This window comes from Apis mellifera, linkage group LG5 (genome assembly GCF_003254395.2).
Source record: "Apis mellifera strain DH4 linkage group LG5, Amel_HAv3.1, whole genome shotgun sequence".
NCBI lineage: Eukaryota > Metazoa > Arthropoda > Insecta > Hymenoptera > Apidae > Apis > Apis mellifera.
In genome coordinates this window covers 3,536,878-3,559,519 of record NC_037642.1, presented here as the reverse complement: position 1 = coordinate 3,559,519, position 22,642 = coordinate 3,536,878, and the positions used below count along the sequence as shown (strand labels likewise).

At 28.5% G+C, this 22,642-nt stretch overlaps 1 protein-coding gene across 5 annotated transcripts in view; it reads right to left on the bottom strand.

Annotated features, from left to right (window-relative positions):
• The window catches only part of Dsx (doublesex), a 91,468-nt gene that overhangs the window by 61,471 nt on the left and 7,355 nt on the right, over positions 1-22,642 (bottom strand). For 3 of the 5 annotated variants that reach the window (NR_024131.1, NM_001111255.1, NM_001134935.1), the window contains 2 exon segments: positions 16,780-17,014; positions 18,284-18,865. Coding sequence is in view for 4 of the 5 variants with exons in the window: in NM_001111255.1 (NP_001104725.1) it covers positions 16,780-17,014; positions 18,284-18,652 (604 nt within the window). In the remaining variant the exon portion in view is untranslated. 5 annotated transcript variants of the gene reach the window in all.

The window sequence follows — 22,642 nt, the reverse complement described above, 5'->3', positions numbered from 1 at the left end:
ATTTTAATCAAAATGTATCAATCGTCAATCTTGTTTTCTTGATTAGATTTTTTAGCAAGCAAAAATTAAAATGTTTTAAAATTTTGGGGAAAAAATGAAAATACGATATTGAAGAGCATAAGTTGTATGTCGTTATTGGAATTAAACGATTTGATGATTAATGATAAATATTGGAATTAAATGTTAAATAAAATAATATTAAATAAATATTTTATTGATAAAAAAATGATAAAAAGAATATCTAATCTATTTATCAATATTAGTGCTATAACATAGGAGAAAAAGTTATTTTATGTTATTGTTTCCATAGAAACGAATTTATCATTGCAATACAATTATGAAACAAGCCATTAAACGCTCTTCCATCATAAAAGAAAATTTGCATTTTAGCTATTATTATTACTAAAATAATGTTTCCAATCAAAAATTAAAAATTGTAGGTCTAAAAACATCATATTAAGCATCAACAAAAAACAAAAAGAAAAAGATCTATTAAATTAAATTCGTTATGAGTTGACCATTAAATCGTCAAACAATAATTAACTAACGTAAGTCCTACTTCATACGATATGACGAAACATAGATTACATAACAATTCCATTATACCTAAACTCTGAGATAAATTACTATGCATTTACAATTTCTGCATTCTTTCATAACGATAATAGGCAACAATGATTTTACTAAGATGATGTATAATGTAATTTTTGATTCTGAATTTATTTTAATCATTCTTCTTGTCTGAAGAATATTATAGTACAAATTTTTCATCAAAAATTTGATTATACGCTTCATTCAAGTATCGTAAAAAATAATTACAAACTTTTTATGATATACGGAATTAATAGAATATTTACATACTTTACTTAATCAAATCTTCTGAACTTGAAAAAAACTTTCTTCACGAATTGATTTCTTTTTTCTTTTTCTGAAGATGAAACTTATTATACTAAATCTTGTTATTATAATATTATATATATATATATATATTATTCTTGAATTTTTTATTCTGGAACATTTTGTATTCGAAAGCTTATATCTGAAGAAGTACAATGAATCTTTCGTCCCTCAATTTAGTTTAAATCTAACTTTAAACCACTAAATCTAACTTAACCTAATTTGAATCAGAAATAATCTAATCTAATCTACCTAAAAAATTGATTCGTCAATAAAGAGACAAAACAAATATCCAGATGATTGAATTGGAGTTGGATGGAGCACAAACTTGATAATTGATTCTAATGAAATCATCAAATATATTATATCCAAATTTAAAACAAATGTTAAAAATTTATCAATCAATCTAACATAATTTTAATAATACATATCATTCAAATTTGTCTACAAAGATGCACAGATTCTCAATCCGTATTCATCATTCTTTTTTCATCATCATCTTATATTTTTCATATCTGAAGAGCTGAGTTGTAACACTCCAAATTATCTTCATTGTGAAGACTTAAGATAACTTTCGAGCAAAGTATAAAATATAACATGCCTCCCTGGACATTGTTCCAGTAACGAAAGTCATGTCAAAATCAATAAGCTACAAGTACAATAGCATAACTTTACAAACAGTTGCATTATAAAATTGTATAACTTTACAAACTTCGTAAAAGAGAAGTAGTTGTGTAGAAAAATGAAAACTATTACTATTGAATAAATTAACAAAAACTTTAACTTAAAACGTAACATGCATATTGTAACATGTATCATTTTGTAACTGTGTTGAATAACCGATAATACTTTCTGTCGACTTTATGGACGAAACAATTTTATTATCACACTCCAAGCATAAAAGGCATACACACAGGCATAGATATCTAAAGTGCAATATACACAGCATAAAAGAAACACGCGGGTACAATACACGAGGCATGAGAAGAAAAAAAAAAAAATGAAAGCGAGAATGCACGTAACGATATCCGATAACGAAAACTTTGATATCAGTCCGCGAATTCTCTGAAACTGCTGAATGCAAACCACCTAGTATTACACCAGTTGATAATATTGTTTTCGATTCACGATGTGATACTGTAAAAATATTTCTAGTTGAAAAATTTCACGAAGAATCGTATCACGAAATATTAATAAAAATTAAATGAAAAGGATGAAACAGATTTACAAAATATATCTAATACATTGTCTTGTTATCTTGAACCTCGTTCAATCATAAATATATTAAACGGAGTGAGACACATTAAAATTATATTTGTTCTATATTATATTTTGGCACGTGTTCAATACTTTAATTAACTTGATTTTTTGCGAATAAATTCACGAATTAATTAATTATTCATTAATTTTTTCACCCAATTTTACAACTTGGCAATTCGTATCTATAATGAAAGTTAATTTATATTAAACGGTGAATATGTTAATGTTAGGTATTTATAATTATTAGTTAATTTAATGTATCAACGTTATATAAGTACAAATTAATAATATGAATGCCATGTGTACAGGTAACGTGTTATGAATATTATATAACAAATACATTAATATTGTACGTAACTACATCGTATGGGCATAGGTAACAAAAGAACAAAAGTTTCGAAAGTCTTAAAGTTTACTGCTTATTTTTAGTCTCTTGCATGCTATTTATACATTTTGATGCTTAAGTTAATTGCATGATTAGGCAATCATCGTAAGAACCAGGGAAAGCAAAGTTAATAACAATTTCACAACCAACACTGTAAGTTGAACTCAGCGATGTTGAATCTCCAAGAGGAGTGCGTAGGATTTTCACGCGGGGCAATTCTAACAGTATAGAATGCGATTATAACATTTTATGAACGTGCGTTTGATTGTACGAAATTGGTCGTTAACTCGATATCCCACTAAGTATTCAGCTACAATAAAGATAATAACTGCGACACTACTAGAAATTTCTGACAAATTGTATCACACACTTATCTATGATACTATACTAACTAACCTATGATACAAACAACGACTATGTAAATCATGTTTATTTCAAGTACTTATACTTGATATTGTAATTATATTTGATAAATTTAAATAGATATATAACTATATATATATATAGTTTCATCTTTAGATATTAAAATGTGTTAATGTTGTATGAGACTATTGGCAAATGAATAAATATATTTAAATCATAAATTCTTAGTAGAAAATTTAAGGAAAAGTTAGAATATATCATATAATCTCCAATTATACAATATCCAGAAGAAAGAGAAGATTTTTAATTTTTCTTTAGCAAAAGCATATATTTTTATTATCGCTGATGTATCTCTCATTTCAAAAAGTGTTCGATAAAGTGTATAAATAATTCATCAGGTATCGTGTAGGTGTATATATCGGTAGTAAAAGTTTGAGTGGCCATGCACCCTTCGTTCACACCATAATCTCAAGTACTCGATTCAAACACTCTACTTACACATCTCTACACATCTCCACACTAAATATTGTGAGAACATTCTTGACAGGAATGATTACTTTCCTTCATAGGAAAATCAAATTTTCAAAATTTATTGTAACACGTTGAATAAATAAAGATTTTATGCTCGATAGCATAAAATTAAATTTAAAAAAAGAGTCTGAAAATTTGACTCTTTCTTTTCTTTAATTCTCTTTTAATTAGAATCACATTTTGCTTGATTATAACTAATTACACGATGCCATGTATTATATCGACATGATTTTCACGTTATAACTAAAAAAAAACTTATTAATTGAATCTATGACATTTCATTAAATAAATTATTCAATAAATTATTTGTTCTGGATCTTGTAGAACATTCTCTCTAATGCATTAATTTCGTTTCACTATAAATTGATTATAGCTCAAACACAACACAAGTTGACAAAAGATAATGAAAAAATAAATAAAGGAATAAATAAACTTCAACAAAGACGATCGATAACGAGAGATCGGATTTTACCTGTGCACGCGAATTCACGAATTTCCCCTTGATGATCCCTGACAAAGATCTCGTGTTACATAGGGGAACGCGGAACCCCCTTCTACCTTTCGACCACTGACTCCGTGCATTCGATGGACACACGTCGCGGAGGGATGGTTTGGAAACGAGCTTTGTAGCAATGATACCGTTGTATCGCCGCGTAATTGAAACCCAGGATATATGTATGCTAACAAGGGATCGTTTCGATGACAAGAGGACACAGTCGCCATACCGAATATCATTGCTATTCCTTTTATTCGACGAAAACTTGCACATTTTTACACGATATCTTCTGAAACGTGTTTTTCAAAACGTTTGTTCTGCTTTTCTTTTCTTTTGAAACGCAAAAAAAAAGAGTATAATAATAGAACTCCATTTATATGAATCTGTTAGAGAACAGATTGTTTATAGGAGACAATTTCACGAAATATTTTCATTAATAATAAATTAGATATTGAGAACAATTTTGCAAGTATATGATTGTTAATAAATTAATATTTTGTAAACGAAAAAGGAAAAATATATTATACAATGTCACAAAAACGTACAAATGGAATAAGGCTCACATTTCACATAAATAGAGTTCAATCATTATTAAAAAATTTCTATGAAAAATATAAATGAAATTTATATAAACAAGATTTCACAATTTATATCACAATTTTTAAAACATTATCTTTGGTCTCTAACTTTGATAATGACTCTCAAGCTAATTCTTAACAAGAGGGATAAGATTTGAGCTAAGGCGAGTATTTCGAAAACTTTTTCAAAATTCACTTCAACCGATTTAATATCGTTTTAACGAGAAGGAGAACGGATCGAAGAAAAATTGCAGACGTTTCGTCTACGCGATTCCGCGCTGCACAGAGGCTCCATGCTTGACATTTTACGTCTGTTTCAATAAAAACGATATAACCGAAACCCTTTGCAACAGTTCTTCTCCGCCTATAAAAATAGTCAACGTGAAATCGCAATAAGTTCCAGCGGAAAGAGCCGAATGAAGGAACGGTCGTGAACGAGGCAGGTTTTACGAGACACGACATTTCGGAAGCAGTAAAATCCTATCCTGTCAAACGTTCGCATAAAATCCTTACTCGCTTCGACCATTGCTCGCAAACAAACGAACGTATTCCTCTTTCCTTTTAAGAAGTTGCTCATGATATATGTAATAATACGCATAATATGTAAATGCGTATAAAATAATCGAAACAAATCCTTTATTGAATAGCCATGTGAGGATTTTGTAGCGGGAGAAATTTACGTCGCTTGGATATACGTAAATTCATGGAATATTCTCTTAGGCAAAATATTTCCAACTATAACTAATTTAATTATGCAGAACGGAAAAATGTTTTAAGTAGTTTTAAGTAAATGTTATTAGATTCGATAGAAACTAAATCTGAATAATAATATAATATTCGATTTAGAAAGAAAATGGTAACGACATTCTTTTCAACCCTTATCTGAGATATTTTTCTCACTCTAAATAATTGGTTCCTGTATCAAGATATTCAATATATTTAGTGGATACAATGATGAAACATTGTGAAACAAAGTGTGTATATTATATGAATGTTTTTGTTATTTCTTCTTGAAATTTGTCAAAGAAAAATATGTATTGAAATCCATAGCTCTTTAAGGACTAGGTATATATTTACAATTGTTTATGATATTCAACTATTCATAACATACTGTATCGATTCTATATTACTGATTTCCACGAATTAAATATACGATAAGATAATAATACAAATATTTATAATTTTCATTATAAATATTTTATTCAATTTAGATATTCTTATCTACTGTATCAGATGATCTTAATTGAACAACTTCCTGTGAATATCGTTTGAGATTTAATTCAACGTATACAAATTAATTATATATATATAAAAAAAAAAAAATAATCGTGTATGAAAATAATAGCATTTAACCCGAATATTATAATTAATTATTCTTGAATAATAATGATGAAAAATTTAAATAATGAATGATTTATACGTATATAATTGTTGACATAAGTGATTAGCCATACAGGATATTCGATATAAATATTTTATGAAACATTCTCAATTAAAAACGTCAATAAAAAGAAAGAAATTCGATATCAATTTTTGTAATAATATATATTACTTCATTCCACGATAATTTGAATGATATAAATATAATATTACTAGCTAGATACCTTCGAGTTGATCCAAATACTGTAACCAAATAATAAAAAAGAATTAAGATAAATCTACGATCCTCCATTTCAAACCTTCCTTATTAAAAAAAGAAAAAAAGTTCAAATACTCAACACTCCTCTGCTGCCATGTCATCGAGGATCGATCGTCTCTCAGTGTCGAATAATTCACACGCGATAGAATGCTCGACAATGAGTAACCGTACACCACCGAGGCTGGATTAACGGTCTGGTGAAACGAAAACGATGACGTCACGCGACGCAACGCGCCTCGACGTGCCGCGTCGCGGCGTTAAACACGCTATTTCGCATAGAAGTGTGTTGGCGTCACACAATACGAGTCGAGAGACCGAAAAACCATAAACACCCCCCCGGATAAGGCTACTCGAGATGCCGGGAAGATCGTTGCCCTCGGGGTGCATAGTAGAAGGTTATAAAAGATTTTAAGACTTCTTTGGACGCGAGATGGCTGGCGCGACGGTGGCGCTATGCGGGAAGAAAATGAAGCGTCGCGATTCGTTCGCATTCACCGTGGCCATCCGCCACGTTCTTCTCAGGACTTGGCCTACGGTGCAGCAATGTAAAGACAGGATTTCCTACTTATATACAAATAAACGTCAGAGCCTCGGTATCAAACGTATTCGTTCGGATGTGTTTACATCGATACGACGGAGGAAGTATTCGACTGTTTTTTGCTCTACACTTTTTGTCAAATGTTGAGTCGATGAAGAATGACTAATCTCTTTCAATACGAATATAAATTTATGGATGGATTTAATCAAATTTCAACTATTTTGTTTCGCTCTATTTTAATATATACGCGAATATTTCTGAAAATTGTTCTAATTCAAAGCGATACTAAAATATTAGTATCTTGATTAAGTGAACGATTAAGAAAAAGATATTGTTTCTGAGAATATGTTCATAAAAGTCAATGAAATCGGGCATGTCATAAATTATGAATGCAGTAGAAGTACGATGAAATTAATCTATCTTCATTATCATATATATAAATGATAATAATCAATGAAATACTATTTAGAGGCAGTTAGAAATCAATTCCTACTCAATAAGTGACTATCTAAATGTAAAAATAAAATAAAGTATTAAAAAAAATTAGATGAATTATTTGAGAAATCACAGGACAAAAAAGGGAGTACTCCTCTCCTTCGGTTATTATTAACATCACGGTAACATATCGTCCTCCTCATAAGAAGCACGAATGTGCAAATTTTCTCAAGAATGTGGTATGAATGTCACGTTTTTATTTTTAATTTCATATTATAACGATAAAATTATATTTTTAGAAATTAATTTCTGAAGTAAATTAAAGTATCTATAAACTTCTATAAATTACTGAATAACATATTCACTACATCAACTCGTGTGTCTGGCATGAAAAGGACAATATGATCTTATCTGTAGATACTTTGGCCAATTGCCAATTCGTGTCTGTTTGAATGAACGTACATATTAGGTGTGTTGAAATCAAGTAATAAGATTCCTTCTCACAAATTTCTTTTCAACACGTATATCTAGTATATCTAGTATTTTTTAATCTTTTCTCTATAAAATATTTTTCATTAAAAAATTTATCACTCACGAGTCGAAAAAATAACAGAAGCTATCTTGTATCTAAATTACAAACCTTTTACAGCATAAACACATTATATTATTGCATCAATTTAGAGTTTTCGAATATATAAGTCCAAGAACAGTTTAATATTGATGATTACCATGTAACATGCAGTAAAATCGATCGATTCTGCCAACTCAATGTGCAATGCTAAAGAAACCAATGGTAATCTGATCAGCAAAGAAATCGACAAGAAATATTGTATTTTTATAATTTAGTTTACATCCTTTCCATTAATTTATAAATTTTTATCTAAAAAAAAAAATTGCAATTGAAGATAAAAACTATATGAGTTTCAACAAGATTGATTCTGAACTAATTATAATATAAATATTCATACGATTATTGAATATACTTTAAATTTGATAATCATTTTTAAAAATCATCTATCAATTTTTTAGGATTTAATATCAATGTTAAATAATATCGTCAAAATTATTGAACTGTGATTTTTATTTATTTATTTAATACGATTTCTCTTCAAAATTTTGTTTTTAGTTTAAGTTTAATTTATTAAAAACCTTATGGCTCAAAATAAATATTTCAATAAATCAATAATAATTCTAATGTGATCAAGCTTACTAGATTCACAGAGTATAATCAATTGGAAATATTGCATTCAATGAAGCAATGAAGATGATGACTATAGTGAAAGTTTTAATCTGTCTTCTGTTGATAAATTAATAGAAATAACAAGTATGAATACAAACTTTCCTCTTCGATGAAGAAATATTTCTAAATGATGATGAAAATAAAAACATTAAAAATTGAAATAATGCATATATAGGTATTTTTAATTATATTTGAAAAAAATAACTGAAATTTAGAAAAAAAATAAATAGATATAAAAGATTTGCAAAAGATTATGATTATTAGTAATGGAAAAAAAAAAAAATGTAATTAAAGACAATGTAGAAGAGAAAATCCATTATAGATTATCCCATGGCGTTAAAATATATTTCAGTACAATAAATGAAACATGTGCATCGATATTTTAATGAAAAGTTTTCTGACAATTATACTTCTATGTGACATATATGAGCAACAGAAAACTTTAACCGCTTTGACCTGATTTTCTCGCATTTACATTTAAATACTTGCAGTTATTTTTATGCTTCTCTGATTTAACCAGCAGTTGACAGTATACATCGAATAGAGAGATAAAATTTGTTATTTTAAAAAATTCATTGGATTTACTAGATATGTCCTGAATAATAATATATAATGTTTCGATAAATTCAATAATGTCTCGATTATATCGCGTTAAAAAAATAAAATTTTATTTACTAAGGAAATCATAATTTTCGTATCAGATATATCTTCAAAATATTATGACGGGCAAAAGAGATGATATTTAAATCTCAAAGAAAAATCTGACGATAAAGGGCTATTCAACTCCAAAGAAGTTATAAAGAGAAAGCAAAAGAAATATTAAAAGAGATTGCCTTGGCTAAATCAATGAATGTTATTTAACGCTGTTATATTTGTTGAAGCATTTGTATGAACTACGTTCTTCTTTCTCGTTTCTTTAATGACTGATGATTAATGATTTTCAAATAACAAATATTGATATGAAAATATTTAATCGTTAACAAATTTCTAATCCTCTGATTCTTTGTGTAAATTTATCTTGTTTTATTATAAAAATATATATAGAAAATATTAAAAACTTGAAAAAGAAATTTGCAGTGTCGTAGAATAACCATTTATTTCAATGATTATGCAGGTATGTATAATACTTAGAACTATATTTGCATATGCAAATTTACTTATATAAGCGAATTAATAACTGAAAGATGATTTAGAGCGAAGAGTGCTGTGCATTTTTAAATGAATTGATAATTTTTAGATTTTAGATCAGCATGGTTTTTAAAAAATCGTATTTTATAAAATGATTATTAATAATATTATTAAATACTATTAATTTTAAAATTTCATATATAAATTCTAGCCTTTTTAATATTTAACAATAATATAATATAATAAAATGGAAACAAGATCTTTTTTTTGCTCATATATATCGAAAAACATGTTTTATTTAGCCATTGTTAAATATCTATGAAAAAATTTTGAACGTTAAAACATTAGCAGTTAAAATTCTTACAACGCAAAGCTATAATTAATATTATATTCGATGATGTGTGTTTGACATTAACTAGAATTACTTTTCCTAGTAGTTGCTAGATTTATAGAGTTACTTTCTAATTTCCACGCTAGTGTTACGTTTATGAAACTGCCTTTTCCACCGTTATCGACGTTTGGCCAGAGTTATATCGTCAATTCGAGAACCTTGTTGTGAAAGTTAAGTAATGTAATAATAATAAAAGCTAAGTACATAATTGCTACGTTAACGTAATACGTTTTAAATGTAGAAGTTTTAAATTGAAAATAACAATGTTGACAAAATGTAAGTATGAAATTATATCCTATCTATAATTAACTATGATGAACTGTTTAAATTTGAATATATGTTAAATAGACATTTCTCAAAATTTTTTTGCAATGTTTAAATTTTATTAAAATATGATTATTATTTATTTAGTGAATATATCTTTGATCGATTCAAAAAGATTAAACTATGATCGTATTGAACTACAACGTATCCAAACCAAAATCAAAGTCTCAAAATTAATTTATACTAAAGATATCAAAAAAATTTATTAAAAATTATGAAAAGAAGAAAGAAAATAATAATCAAAATGATCTCATGAAACCTATATACATAATTTGTCTCTTCAATAATGAGATTGTTGAATTACAAAATGTTTGTAATATCTTATCGAAGAAATATGTAAGTATTTGCATGAAAAATTCGAATAATTTAAAATAAATAATTTTTATCTATACAAAAATGTAACCATTCTATTATACAAACAGTAGATAATGATCACAATTAGTTCAAATAATAGCCTTTACTGTAGTTCAATAAGTTAACTAGACAAGGTCCTATTACTCTTGATCGATACTGATCGGAGCAAGCATGATAGGACAAAACGATATTATATTTAGCAGAAACGTGCTCTGCTCTGTATTATCGAGATTTCGCAGGCAATCGATCTTTTCCTGGAACGAGGTGAAACTTTCAAACTTTCTCGTAATTTACTCGATTATTCGACTATTGAAATAAATATTAGATAAAAAAGAAAATATTATCATTATCATAATAAACAAACATTAAAATAATAAATACACAGATCTATCATGTGTGTAAAATTATGAGGATTGTTCGATCTCTCTTTCTTTGATCTTAAACAAATAAAGAGAAAAGCTAAACTAATTAAGGTTTTTTTTAAAATATCTTGAAATATTGAATGAATTTGTCAGAAAACAATGATATGGGAAATCATTTGAGATCATCTATCTTAAATAAAATCAAGAACTTGCATGAAAAACAAATTTCCTATTAATAAATTTGAAGAAACAATTTTATCCTGGAAATTGTTAAATCAACATCGATCATCCTGATAAAAGAATCGAGAGGATAAAAGTTCCCGGACGGGAAATTTGCCTGACCTACCCTCAAGTAAGTACATAAATAGGTATCTCTGACACCACACAGTAACCCAAGAAAGTCGTAAACGCTACCCCACAGTGCCACGCGACCCTTAAAAACACTACACCAATCGTTTCGTGTAACAAGAGAGAGATTACCCCTCCAGCATTTAACCGAACGTGCGAAGGGTCCATAAAAGGGCAATTGATGAGATTCTGTAAGTGGACTACCCCTCCATGCACCGATCGATTGCGGTAGCCGAAAAAGAAGAAAGAGAGCCGAGACCGGTACGATTCAAGGATTTACGAGTCAGAATTTCGAGAAGGTGGCTACTACGAGGAAAGGTCTGAAGTCGTAAAAATTTAGAGAGTCCCGTGAACAAAAATTTCTTTAGGGCAACTGAAATCTGTTTCGATTAGATACATTATTGCTGTTCCTAGAATGATGATAGTTTAAACGTAAACACGTGCTCCTACCTATAAAGATTGTAAATTATATTTTCGGTTATGGTCTTGGAAACACTTCTCCAAAACCTCAAACTAAATTGGTGATTATCTGTACAGTTGATCTTTTATTAACAGAATAATAAATTATTCTCTTTCATCTTGTTTTGTTTTATTGTAAAGATGCAATAACTAGAATTAGAAATAAGAATATTTCAGTATAAAGAATAAACTATTAAGTATATTTAATATAATTTTATACAATTAATTATTCTACTATAAAAATTTGTCTTTCTTTCTACATATAAGATACTGTGATATTTCAGATTACATTCCAAATTACAGACTATATCTATAAATATATTTATGTAAGAATTGTTTGTCCCTCTCAATAATTTATAAATTTAAAATATTAAAATGGATGATACTGAAATATTCTTTAGCTATCTAATTAATTTGACGATTAAAAAAAGAAGAAACGTAAACATGTTTAAAATAAAATATCTACAAAAAAGTTCCTTTCTTCAGATATATAAAAAATAGTAAAAACACTTTCAACGATTAGATATTTCTCAAACATTTGTAGAAAATAATCACACAACAACTACATATCTGAATCAAAAGATAAAAAACAATGAATTATGTTTATGAAGGTCTTTAAAAAAAAAAAGAGTTATAAAATTAATTATGAATGAGCATTTAGTTATAAATGCCACGCGCCAGATGGCCGAGTAGCGTGGTCTCGGATTCAAAATGGCGACGGCACTACATCCTTTACAAGTATGCATAACCGTTGAAGAATTGGTGTTACGCTTTCACCAAGCATATCCTTACCTGGCATAACAACGAGCTACGCGTTATTAAAAGCCTGTGCTCGATGCAAGCTCGTAAAGGCCGACTTTATAACCTCATATACAGCCATAACACTAAGGCAACGATTCCCTACACTCGTTTTCTTCCACCCTACTTTCCAGGATATCAATGTCCACGCCACTTTTCCATTACCACGATACAGGGATGCTCTCCCTCCGTGGTAATTTTCATCAGCACGGATCCGTGGAAACGGTTGTAAATCAATTAACAGGTTTATGGCTCTTTATGGAAACGACTGTCGTAAACCTTGGGTCGGCCGGGTCCCACACAAGGACCGCGGAAGAACAACAAAGATCTCAAGAAATTTCATTATTAACTATTATCAGATGAACCAAAATAACTGTGTAATTTTTCATTAATAGAATTTCTACGTTTAACATACTTTTTTTGTCTATATCTTTAGAGAAATACACTCTACAGTTGTATCAACAAAAATATAAATGGAATACATAAAAAAATACATAAAATAATTAAAATTTATGTTACTGAAAATCTTAAGAAGAAATAGTACAAGATTTCTTTCTATAACTTGTAAAATGTAAACTGATTAAATAAATATTGGAAATAAAATGTTGCATTTTATAACGCAATAATGTTATAAAATATATATTTTAATAATTTAATTTTATTTCTTATTCAGAATCCAATATCAGAATATATATACACGTGTTCAAAAATCGTATAGAAAATTTATCACACATCAAAATTTATCCCTGTTTAACGATTACCACCCTCCACTAAATAATACAACGTTGAGGAAAAATAATTTAGTTGCAAGGCAATGGTTGTTACTTTTTCTTTTTTTTTTTTTACTCATAAAAAAAATGTGAACTTCACGTCAATGCATCATGCCAATAAAATATCGTTAGGGTACACGTGCTCAGACCTTGACAGATCAAACAAACTTGTGTACAACTTTAAATGCGGTTCGCCACAGTGCGTGTAGACGTCAACCTTCTTCGAATCGTTTATATTTCGTCCATGAACAAACTATTTCATCCGAAAGCGAGAAAAATAACGATAACTTTTAAAATCGAGCCAGATCGTAAAAGCAAGAGCGAGCTCCCAGGTTTCGACTTTGGTTATAAGTTCGTATTATATTAGCCGGATTCGAACGACTCGCCGTCCAATGGAGACGATCGTAAACCCAGGGTTAACATTCGGTCGGGTTGTCAAGTGAAAGAGTGGCTTGAATTTCGTTGGGATCACTGTGAACGACGTTATAAGTATATACGTTCGGTTATACCCAAGCATTCCAAGGCTTTTGTTCAAATTAGACCCACTGCTCGAAACTGAATCCTTGGAATAAGCGATCGGTTCCGATCGTAAGCGATCCGAAATTTCTATCGCTATTTTATAGATCGATGTTAACGATTTACTGGTTATCCAATTAGGATATGCATGCAAAAATTTTATTTCTCTTCACAGTATCGCGTCGTAAATGGAAAATTAGCGATTGGCTGCTAAGATTTAGATGATGATCTATTAATAATGTAGTAATTAATTTTTCTAAAACTCTCATTTAAATCTTGAATTGTTTAATCATTCCCTCGTTTATTAAACCTAATTAATTTTCAAGAAAAACTAATTAAAGTGGAAAATACATACGAGCTCTTGTAAATTAAATTGAAATCCTTTTTAGGGAGACTTATTTAAATGCTGAGAAAAGGGATCGAATCGAAAACCTAAACCTTCGATTAATAATTGAAGAAGATTCTTTCATTTTACTTACTATTTTACACTCTAATATATAACAACTACTTCTATTATAACAAATTTAAAATAAATCGAGACCAATTTTTAAAAATAGGAATACAAAATTCAGTAATACAATCCTATGCCTCAACAAATCATGTTGTACCAACAAAAATAATGACAATCTATCAATCTTTGTAAAAGTTACCTTAAAACTTATTGTTTTAAGAATCTCGAAGGGGTTAAGCCCTGTCATTGGAGACTCAAGATCCTAAAGAACGTTCTTTCTTCAGCTGGTCCGTTTTATGTCTTTCGTCGATTATATGATGTCGGTCAAAGTCGTAAGACGCGAAAGCTATAGGTAGGTAATCAGTAACAAACGTTCGATTCGTGGAACTGGAGTACAGTGCTCGAATTGTACTCGGGAATAATAATGATCTTTCATTAATTGAACTTCTTCAAATAACATTTTATACGGTAATTGCAATCGATATAATGGTTCGTATATCCAGACACGGCTAAATAACAGTCTTCTGACGAAGACCACTGAATACCAGTCTTTGTTGTTTAAGTCTCGCGACAAGGGAGGTCTTCTTATCTGGCCATTATAATTTCTTTTACAATTATTTCGCTTTATTGCTCGTTTGCGATTGTTTAGGTTTCACACGCTCTGATTTCACGAACGAAAAAAAAAAAAAAAAAGAAAAAAAGAAAAAAAAAATTTCTTGAAAATAATTTCGAACTATTCTATCTTATATCTTGGATAATTGGGCGTCTATATTTTTCTCTGAATACATGTTGTTTTACAAGCAAAAGGGTATTATAAGCAGCAAAAGCATGCGATACATGTGAAAGTATCGTTATAGGTTTATATCATGTAATATTAGAACTAATTGTTCCTTAATCAATATGTAATTTGAACAATTACCTCTTAATAACATTGTTCACAAAAGAATATGAATATGAATTTTATTTTCAGATAACTATCGAACAACAATTTTTTGCTTCCTATAAATTGATCTTTTCTTTTTTGTGATTTATCAATTCTCAATTAAGAAATTTGTACAAAAATAATTTTTCGTTCCTTTCATTAAATTCTATTTATATCAGAAATACTTCTTGGCAAATTTTGATTTTCCCGACGACAATTTTTCCAACTCTCTCTAGTCTAATAAATATCAAAAAAAGAAACTTTATATTATAGCACATAAGGCTATAATTCCCCTTGTGGCATGAATCATACCTACAAGCCCAACTCCCTTTGCATGTATAAGTATTAATTATGGCCTGATAAAAAAATTAGCATGTGTAATGAAATCATAATCGATAATACTCGAATCGTAAAAAATACATTTGGAATTCATTTAATAAATTATTATGATGATGATCATTTTAAAAATGCGCTCACACATGTAAAAATATATTATTATAGAATAATATAAGATAATTAAGTCAACTTTTCCTCCTAGTCTATAACTATTCTAATAATAATGATAACTATTTTTCATGCACACATTTGAAATGAATACTAATAAAACTCGATATAAGTAAATAGATATAGACATTGAATGGATTTTATTAACGAATATTGAATATTTATAGTACAAATTATTTTGTTTAAAATCAGTCCCTATCAAATTTGACGTGATTGATAACTTTACAAAATGCATCGAACACGGATCGACACGGATTTTTCTTGGAATCTTTGTTAGTTTTCCCTATGATATTGATCAGACAATTATCTGGATGTTTTGAATGCATGATTGTGTAAGACGTGTGAACGAATGATATGCAAAATGATTTTCTCACTATAAATTTTCGCGATTTCCCTGAACAAATTATACATAATTTTCAATTTCTATATTTTTTTTCTTTCCTCAATAAAAAATATATACAACAATAACAACAAGTAATTATTTCTTGTATATTTCTATGTGAGTTTTAAATGTGAGTTTGAAAGATATATTTACTTATAGATTATAATTCCTATCATATACGATATTATTGTATATATATATATTTATAGTTTTAATATAAATATTAATAACATATTCCAAAATCAATGAATAGCTTCATATCCTATACTATATAATTACCGATGAATCAAGCTGATTAAAAAGAGGGTAATTAAAAGTTAGAGCAACAGGTAGATCACGATCAACATGTACATAAATATCTATACCTATATATATATTCATCAAATATATAAATCAAGAATAACTAATAAACATGCATATTCTATAACTTTGTGTAATAGATATGATAATGGATATATTTTAATTATAGTGAAAAATCTTAAACAATATCAGCATAATCATAATATCTCTTTAATGCAAAAGTTAAATTCAATTCCATTATAATTCAAATATCTATTACACCAAAAAAAAAAAGAAAATCTTTCATGTATTTCAAAAATATCATGCAAACCTTCAAATATTCTACAGAATTTCATATAAGAGAATCTGAATAAATACGTCGAAAAAAGGAAATATATTCTTAAAGAAAATGTAAGATTTATCACTCACTGGTTAACGTCTGTGGCAAATGGGTGACCATCGCAGTGTGAGGATGCAACGGCGGCAATTTTCTTGTAGGAGGTATAGTGATGATACTACCACCGAATCCGGTGTGTATACCATTGCTACTGTGGCTGCTCACTGGTGAATCGCCACTGCTACTATCGTAACTACCCTCGAGACTTCTAGGTGGTTGAGGGACCGAAGAAATTGTATTTTCTACGCCAAATGGGAGCGGATCCACCTGTTAGGAAAGAATCAATTACGATCGGAGTTCTGTGAGATTAAGCGCGGCTTATATTTGAAATTATCGCAGGTGCTGAGGCGGAAACTAAACAAATGGCGTCGATTTGCCTTGCGTTACAAGCAGCCTAACCTGATGTTAGGAGTATGGATAAAATAATGATAGGTTCGTGTGATTCTAGTCAAGCAATTATGGTTAAAAACGTGACGTTTCAACGATGAAAGCAAACGATACACTTATCTAATAGTTTGTTTCCGAAAGGTGTGAACGATAGATTTATACGATTCAACAAGTTCTTTTTCGGATATAATATTTAAAAAAAATATTTGAGATTTTTGATAAATTTTAGAAAAGAATTTGTCGATGAACTTTATGCTGTATTTCAAATATATACTTATATTCTGAATATATACCAAAATCTTATCAGTTAGATAGAAATCAAATCATCTCATTTAACAGAAATATTCAAGAATTATATCGAATTTAGAATATTTTTAGAAAAAAATCTATGGATTACAGAATAAGAATCTAAGAGATGATTTATTCAGAAGAGTTATATGCAATTCACGAGTCATTTTATAATACAATAATATGAATATATAATGCAAAAAATGAGTGTTATACTGAGATAATCAAAGATACCAGTATGTTATTGGGGTTAATATTTTCTATGAGCTTGATGTTAAGATGTCTTATTATTTCATCGAATGTTTAATTTATATGGAGCAAATAGAGGAATGATTTTTTAGAATATGTAAAAAACATTTAAAAAAAATTAGTAAATTATGGAATGAAATTGAAAAAATTTTGAGTTTTGAAAAACGATATTAACAAATTCTTTAAAAATTTCATGCAAGTTTAACTAATTTTTAATTAGTTTTTTACTATATATGTAACAAAACAATTTATTGAAATAATTCGGAATGAATCAGCTAGAAATCTTGCTATCGAAATTTATATCATAAATCAATTATCATTTTCCCATATAATATTGAATCTAAATATAAATTTCGCACAATTCTAATAAATTTTCTAATTTCACTCCATTTTTTGGTATCCTATGAACTTACTATTTACATCAGCTTTTACAGCTTTACGATCAATTATTAAGAGAAAAAAAAAAAAAAAAAACAAATTTCAAAACGACAGAAAACTATATCAGCGGCAACATGTTAGGAAATCGTTAAAATACAAAATACCTCGCTGACTCAAGCCACGACAAGAGAGCCTTTCGCCAAGAAACCATTATGAAACAAGGAAAAGACTAACCTCTTCCGCTACTCTTACTTTGACTTTATCCTGTGCCAGGTGTCTTTTCAGCTTCATATTCTGCCGCATCACTTGCTGCCGATTGGCAGTGATCTTACACTTCTCGCAGGTACAAGTACGGTACTTGCAGTACCTCTTGTGCGATTTTAAGGTGATCTCCAGCCGATGATTCAGACATCGTGCACAATTCCGTGCACGCGGCTTTGGAGTATTAGTCGAAGAGGAAGCGTCTGTTTGCACCTTCTTGGGACCATCGTCCCCATTTTTGCTATCCTGAGAATGTTCCAAACGCTCGAACGTGTTTGCACCACTCGGTTGTTGGGGAGCCAAGTCCGCGGCTCTGTTTTGCTCGTTCTCTTCGCGATACATAGGTAACCTCGATTCACAGCCTTTTCATAATTACAAAGAACAATCTCAATGAAATGTTTGAACGGTTGTTTGTCCCTCTATCGTTGTCCTTTCTCTCTCTCTCTCTAATCCTTTTATCACGCGCTTGTAAAAAACGAGAACACGTGTTTCGAAACGTAGTCGAGGCGTAGATTCGATTTTCGACACCAGTTTTCTTTCCCCCGATTCCTCGTTCTGCAACATAAAAAGAAAAAGGAATTTTAGTAGAAGAATTTTGGGATCATGGATTATTATGCGATGGATGAAACGAGTGATCAAATTAATGTAATTGGTAATTATTGCACAGGAATTATTACGAATCATTTTGATTATGCAAATAGATGCCGATTGAAACATAATTAATTCCGATTTTTTTTTCTTCTTCTTATTATTAAAGGCATTAGATAAGAGTATGAATCTTTCAGATAGAATTTTTTTGCATTATGTAAAATGCAACGAATAAGATATAGCAACAGGTATGAAATTTATTCGTGATTTATATTATATTATTTCGAATTGAATTGAAACTATATTACATTTGACAGATCAAAAGATCATAATTTATTCTTTAACAATTGAAATAATTGAATAAGATAACAAATATATCGTTATATTGATAATATTTCTTTCGACGATTTTCCAATACGTTCGATCCAGTTGAAAAATTTTTTAATTGGATGACCTTATTTCTTACGATCTAAAATATTTCACGACATAATTGTGACGATACAAAAATTCCAATAGACTGTATAAACGTTCAATTTAAGTGTTGGAACACTAGATATAAGTATAATGATATTCTTTTCATATTTGAGCCATTGGTAATATTATTAATGTTTAATAATATTATACCACTGGAGAAAAATGTTGTGAAAACATTTATTAAAGAACATTTGGTTAGATGTTGAAGAGAACATCACCCTTCCAACACTTATTCGTTAAACACTTTTAATATTTTTACGTTATTGGCAATATGTTCTTATGAGAAAGGTATAAGTTTTAATGATTCGATACACCGTGATTATCTTTATGTGTGATTATAAATCGAACAAAATTGGCAATCTGATGGCTTGCTTGATTGCTATTGTAGTTAAGTATCGTTAACAATTTAAAAATGTAATTTACATTGAAAGTGAATTGTTAAACCTTGACCAATACGAATTTTATGTAATAATAATAATAATAATAATAATCGTAAATTTTTCAACTTAAATTTTGATGAGGTTAAAGCCTTATTTAATATTATATGAGTTATAATATTGAATTATAGTTGAGGAATATATCTATAATATTGGATAAAATTATTAACCATAATAAATTTTAGGATATAAATCTATTTGAGAGTAAAATTCTTGAGAGTTGCCATCAAATCTTTTTTCCCTAATGGATTTTGATAACAACTTTCATTTGTAATGTTTATTAGCAGAAAATAACTAACGAGACTTTGAACAATTTGGCTTTCAAATATTACACGGTTTAAATTTTAAAACAAGAAAAGGCCAATTTTAAAATACGGATGCCCATAAAATTACGAATTTTCAATAGTTGAATATTAAAAATCTTACGATTAGAATCTAGGAAATGATCAATACAAACGTATCATTGTAATTCATGAGCGAGTTGCAGTAGAAAATGAAATTAGTATTAATGTTACATCAAACAAAGTACTTAGATACTAATTGTAAGCGAAAAGCAGATATCCTTAGGTTTAACAGAATATCTTCGGATGAAATCTGAAACCTACTGGATATTAAGTGGAGACCTCAAGGCCCTTTCACCCTTGATGCGAGAATAGATAACCGAACATCCTTAGATCGTAGCCTCGATTTTACAGTATGTAAATATCTTTTAGCGCACATCGATGATCCAACGTGTGATAATTCTTGCATAATAAAATAAATTATCGCTATCAATAAAATAGATCAATTAAATGACAGTTTGGAATAATAATTCTTCCCTATATATAGAGTGAGTTACAAAATTTGTTTACTCCAAATAACTTAAAATAAGAGTAAAATTTTTATTAATAGAAATTCTTAGAGGAAATGTGTGATAATATTAAAATAACTTGATTCTCTTCAATTCTTTTTACCTTATTAAAAAACAAAAATGAATTTTCTACAGAAAAAAACATTGGGTTTTAATTTATTCTAAATCTAATAATTTAGGATTTAAAGTAATTGGAAAAAGTAATGCAATTTTGAATTAATTGTTTAAAATATATTACTAATACGTGTATTTATTGTTGTAAAAATTATTTGAATAAATAATGGACAAACTGTGTGATGATATAAATAGAAAGTGATCGTAAAGGTTAGTTTATCGAGAAAGTATTTCAATTTCTAAATGCTGGCGACGAAAATGTCATAACAAAATAATTTACAACGACAGTGCAATATTTCTCTGAACAAACTATAGTAATACCTCCATAAGTAGCAGTAGATATTTATTTTGAGACAATGCCATTTATAAAGGAAATATGAGAATGTTAATCATACAAGCAATAGAATTTCTCGGCTTCAGTAACTCAAGCGTTCACTTTCATGTTTTGCTGACATATTTGGTCCGACGGTGACAAGAAAAGAAAGTGTGTTGCAAATGAGAACGAGTGGCAATGAAGGCAAAGAGAATAAGATGAAATAAGAGTGAACGAGATACGTGTAAATTTACGATATTATTATTGTTAATTTAAAATTATTTTAAATACGCCGAGTTTGGTCTCATTTTCATCGGTAGAATCGCATCAATATTATGAATATATTTTTATGAAGCAAAAATTAAAATTATTGTGTCTTTCTCTAAATTATATTTAAATGCAAAAAGAAAAATTTTGAGCATGTATAATAGAATAATATCGATTGATTAATTGATTCCAAAGCGATTGTTAAGAAAGGATAACAGAAACTGACTGTTACACATAGAATAGTTATAGAATAGACATAGCATTATAAATTAAACTACATATTAGGAAGCGACGTCGATTGATGATCAAATGTGACATGATATAGATTGAGAAATGAACACTAAATTTTTTGTCAAGTTTACAGATCTTAAGATCTGATCATAGATTTGTCAAAACACACAGTTTTGACACTCAATACATCATTATTTTACATTTGATTGATTTTACAAGCTTGCTATATCGTGACCTACGCTTTTAAGAACTGAGTTAAAGAGCTACTTGTATATTTTACTTGAATTTCTTTTTTTAATTTTTTTAAATTTTGTTGTAATAATAAATTCAAAATATTATAATTATAAAGAATGAGTTTAATAATTGAATTGACTGTTATAGTTAATATATTTTTTGGAAATCAAAAATTCCTTTCTATGTATAAGAAAATTATCAAAAAGATATTTACTTTATGATAATTAAATTCAATGGAAAGTTTTTTATTTAAATTTTATTTAATACAATACGAATAAATTTTCTTATCAATTTCTATTATCAATCTGTAAATCCAGATAACATTTTATTAAGAATTTATCACGCAATTTCATTTTTTTTTTTAAAATTACCTTACCTACGATTTCACTTTCATCGTATGATCATTTTTTATTTATACAATACTTTGATACTATGATTACTCGAGATAATTATTTAATCAAATATTTATTTTGCACTTTATCAATTAATTTTTCTGAGCCACTATCTTATATTTAATAACTTTAGAATTTATTGGTCTTGTTGCTTTATATACCTATCTTATTTTATTTCATAAAGTTAAATCTAATTTTTCTAATCATTTTTTACTATTAAAAAAAAAATAATTTTTTAAGTATCATTTGAAGTATCTTATAATAATTTCTATATAAAGAAAATTATTCTACTAATTCATATATATTAATAATAAATTAGAAAAATATTTATTTGCACGCGATGTCGCCACTATAACATTTATTACAAAAATCCATATCAATAGCAAGATTTTTAAAATAGTTATCTTATCGTGAGTTGAACAAAGTATCAAA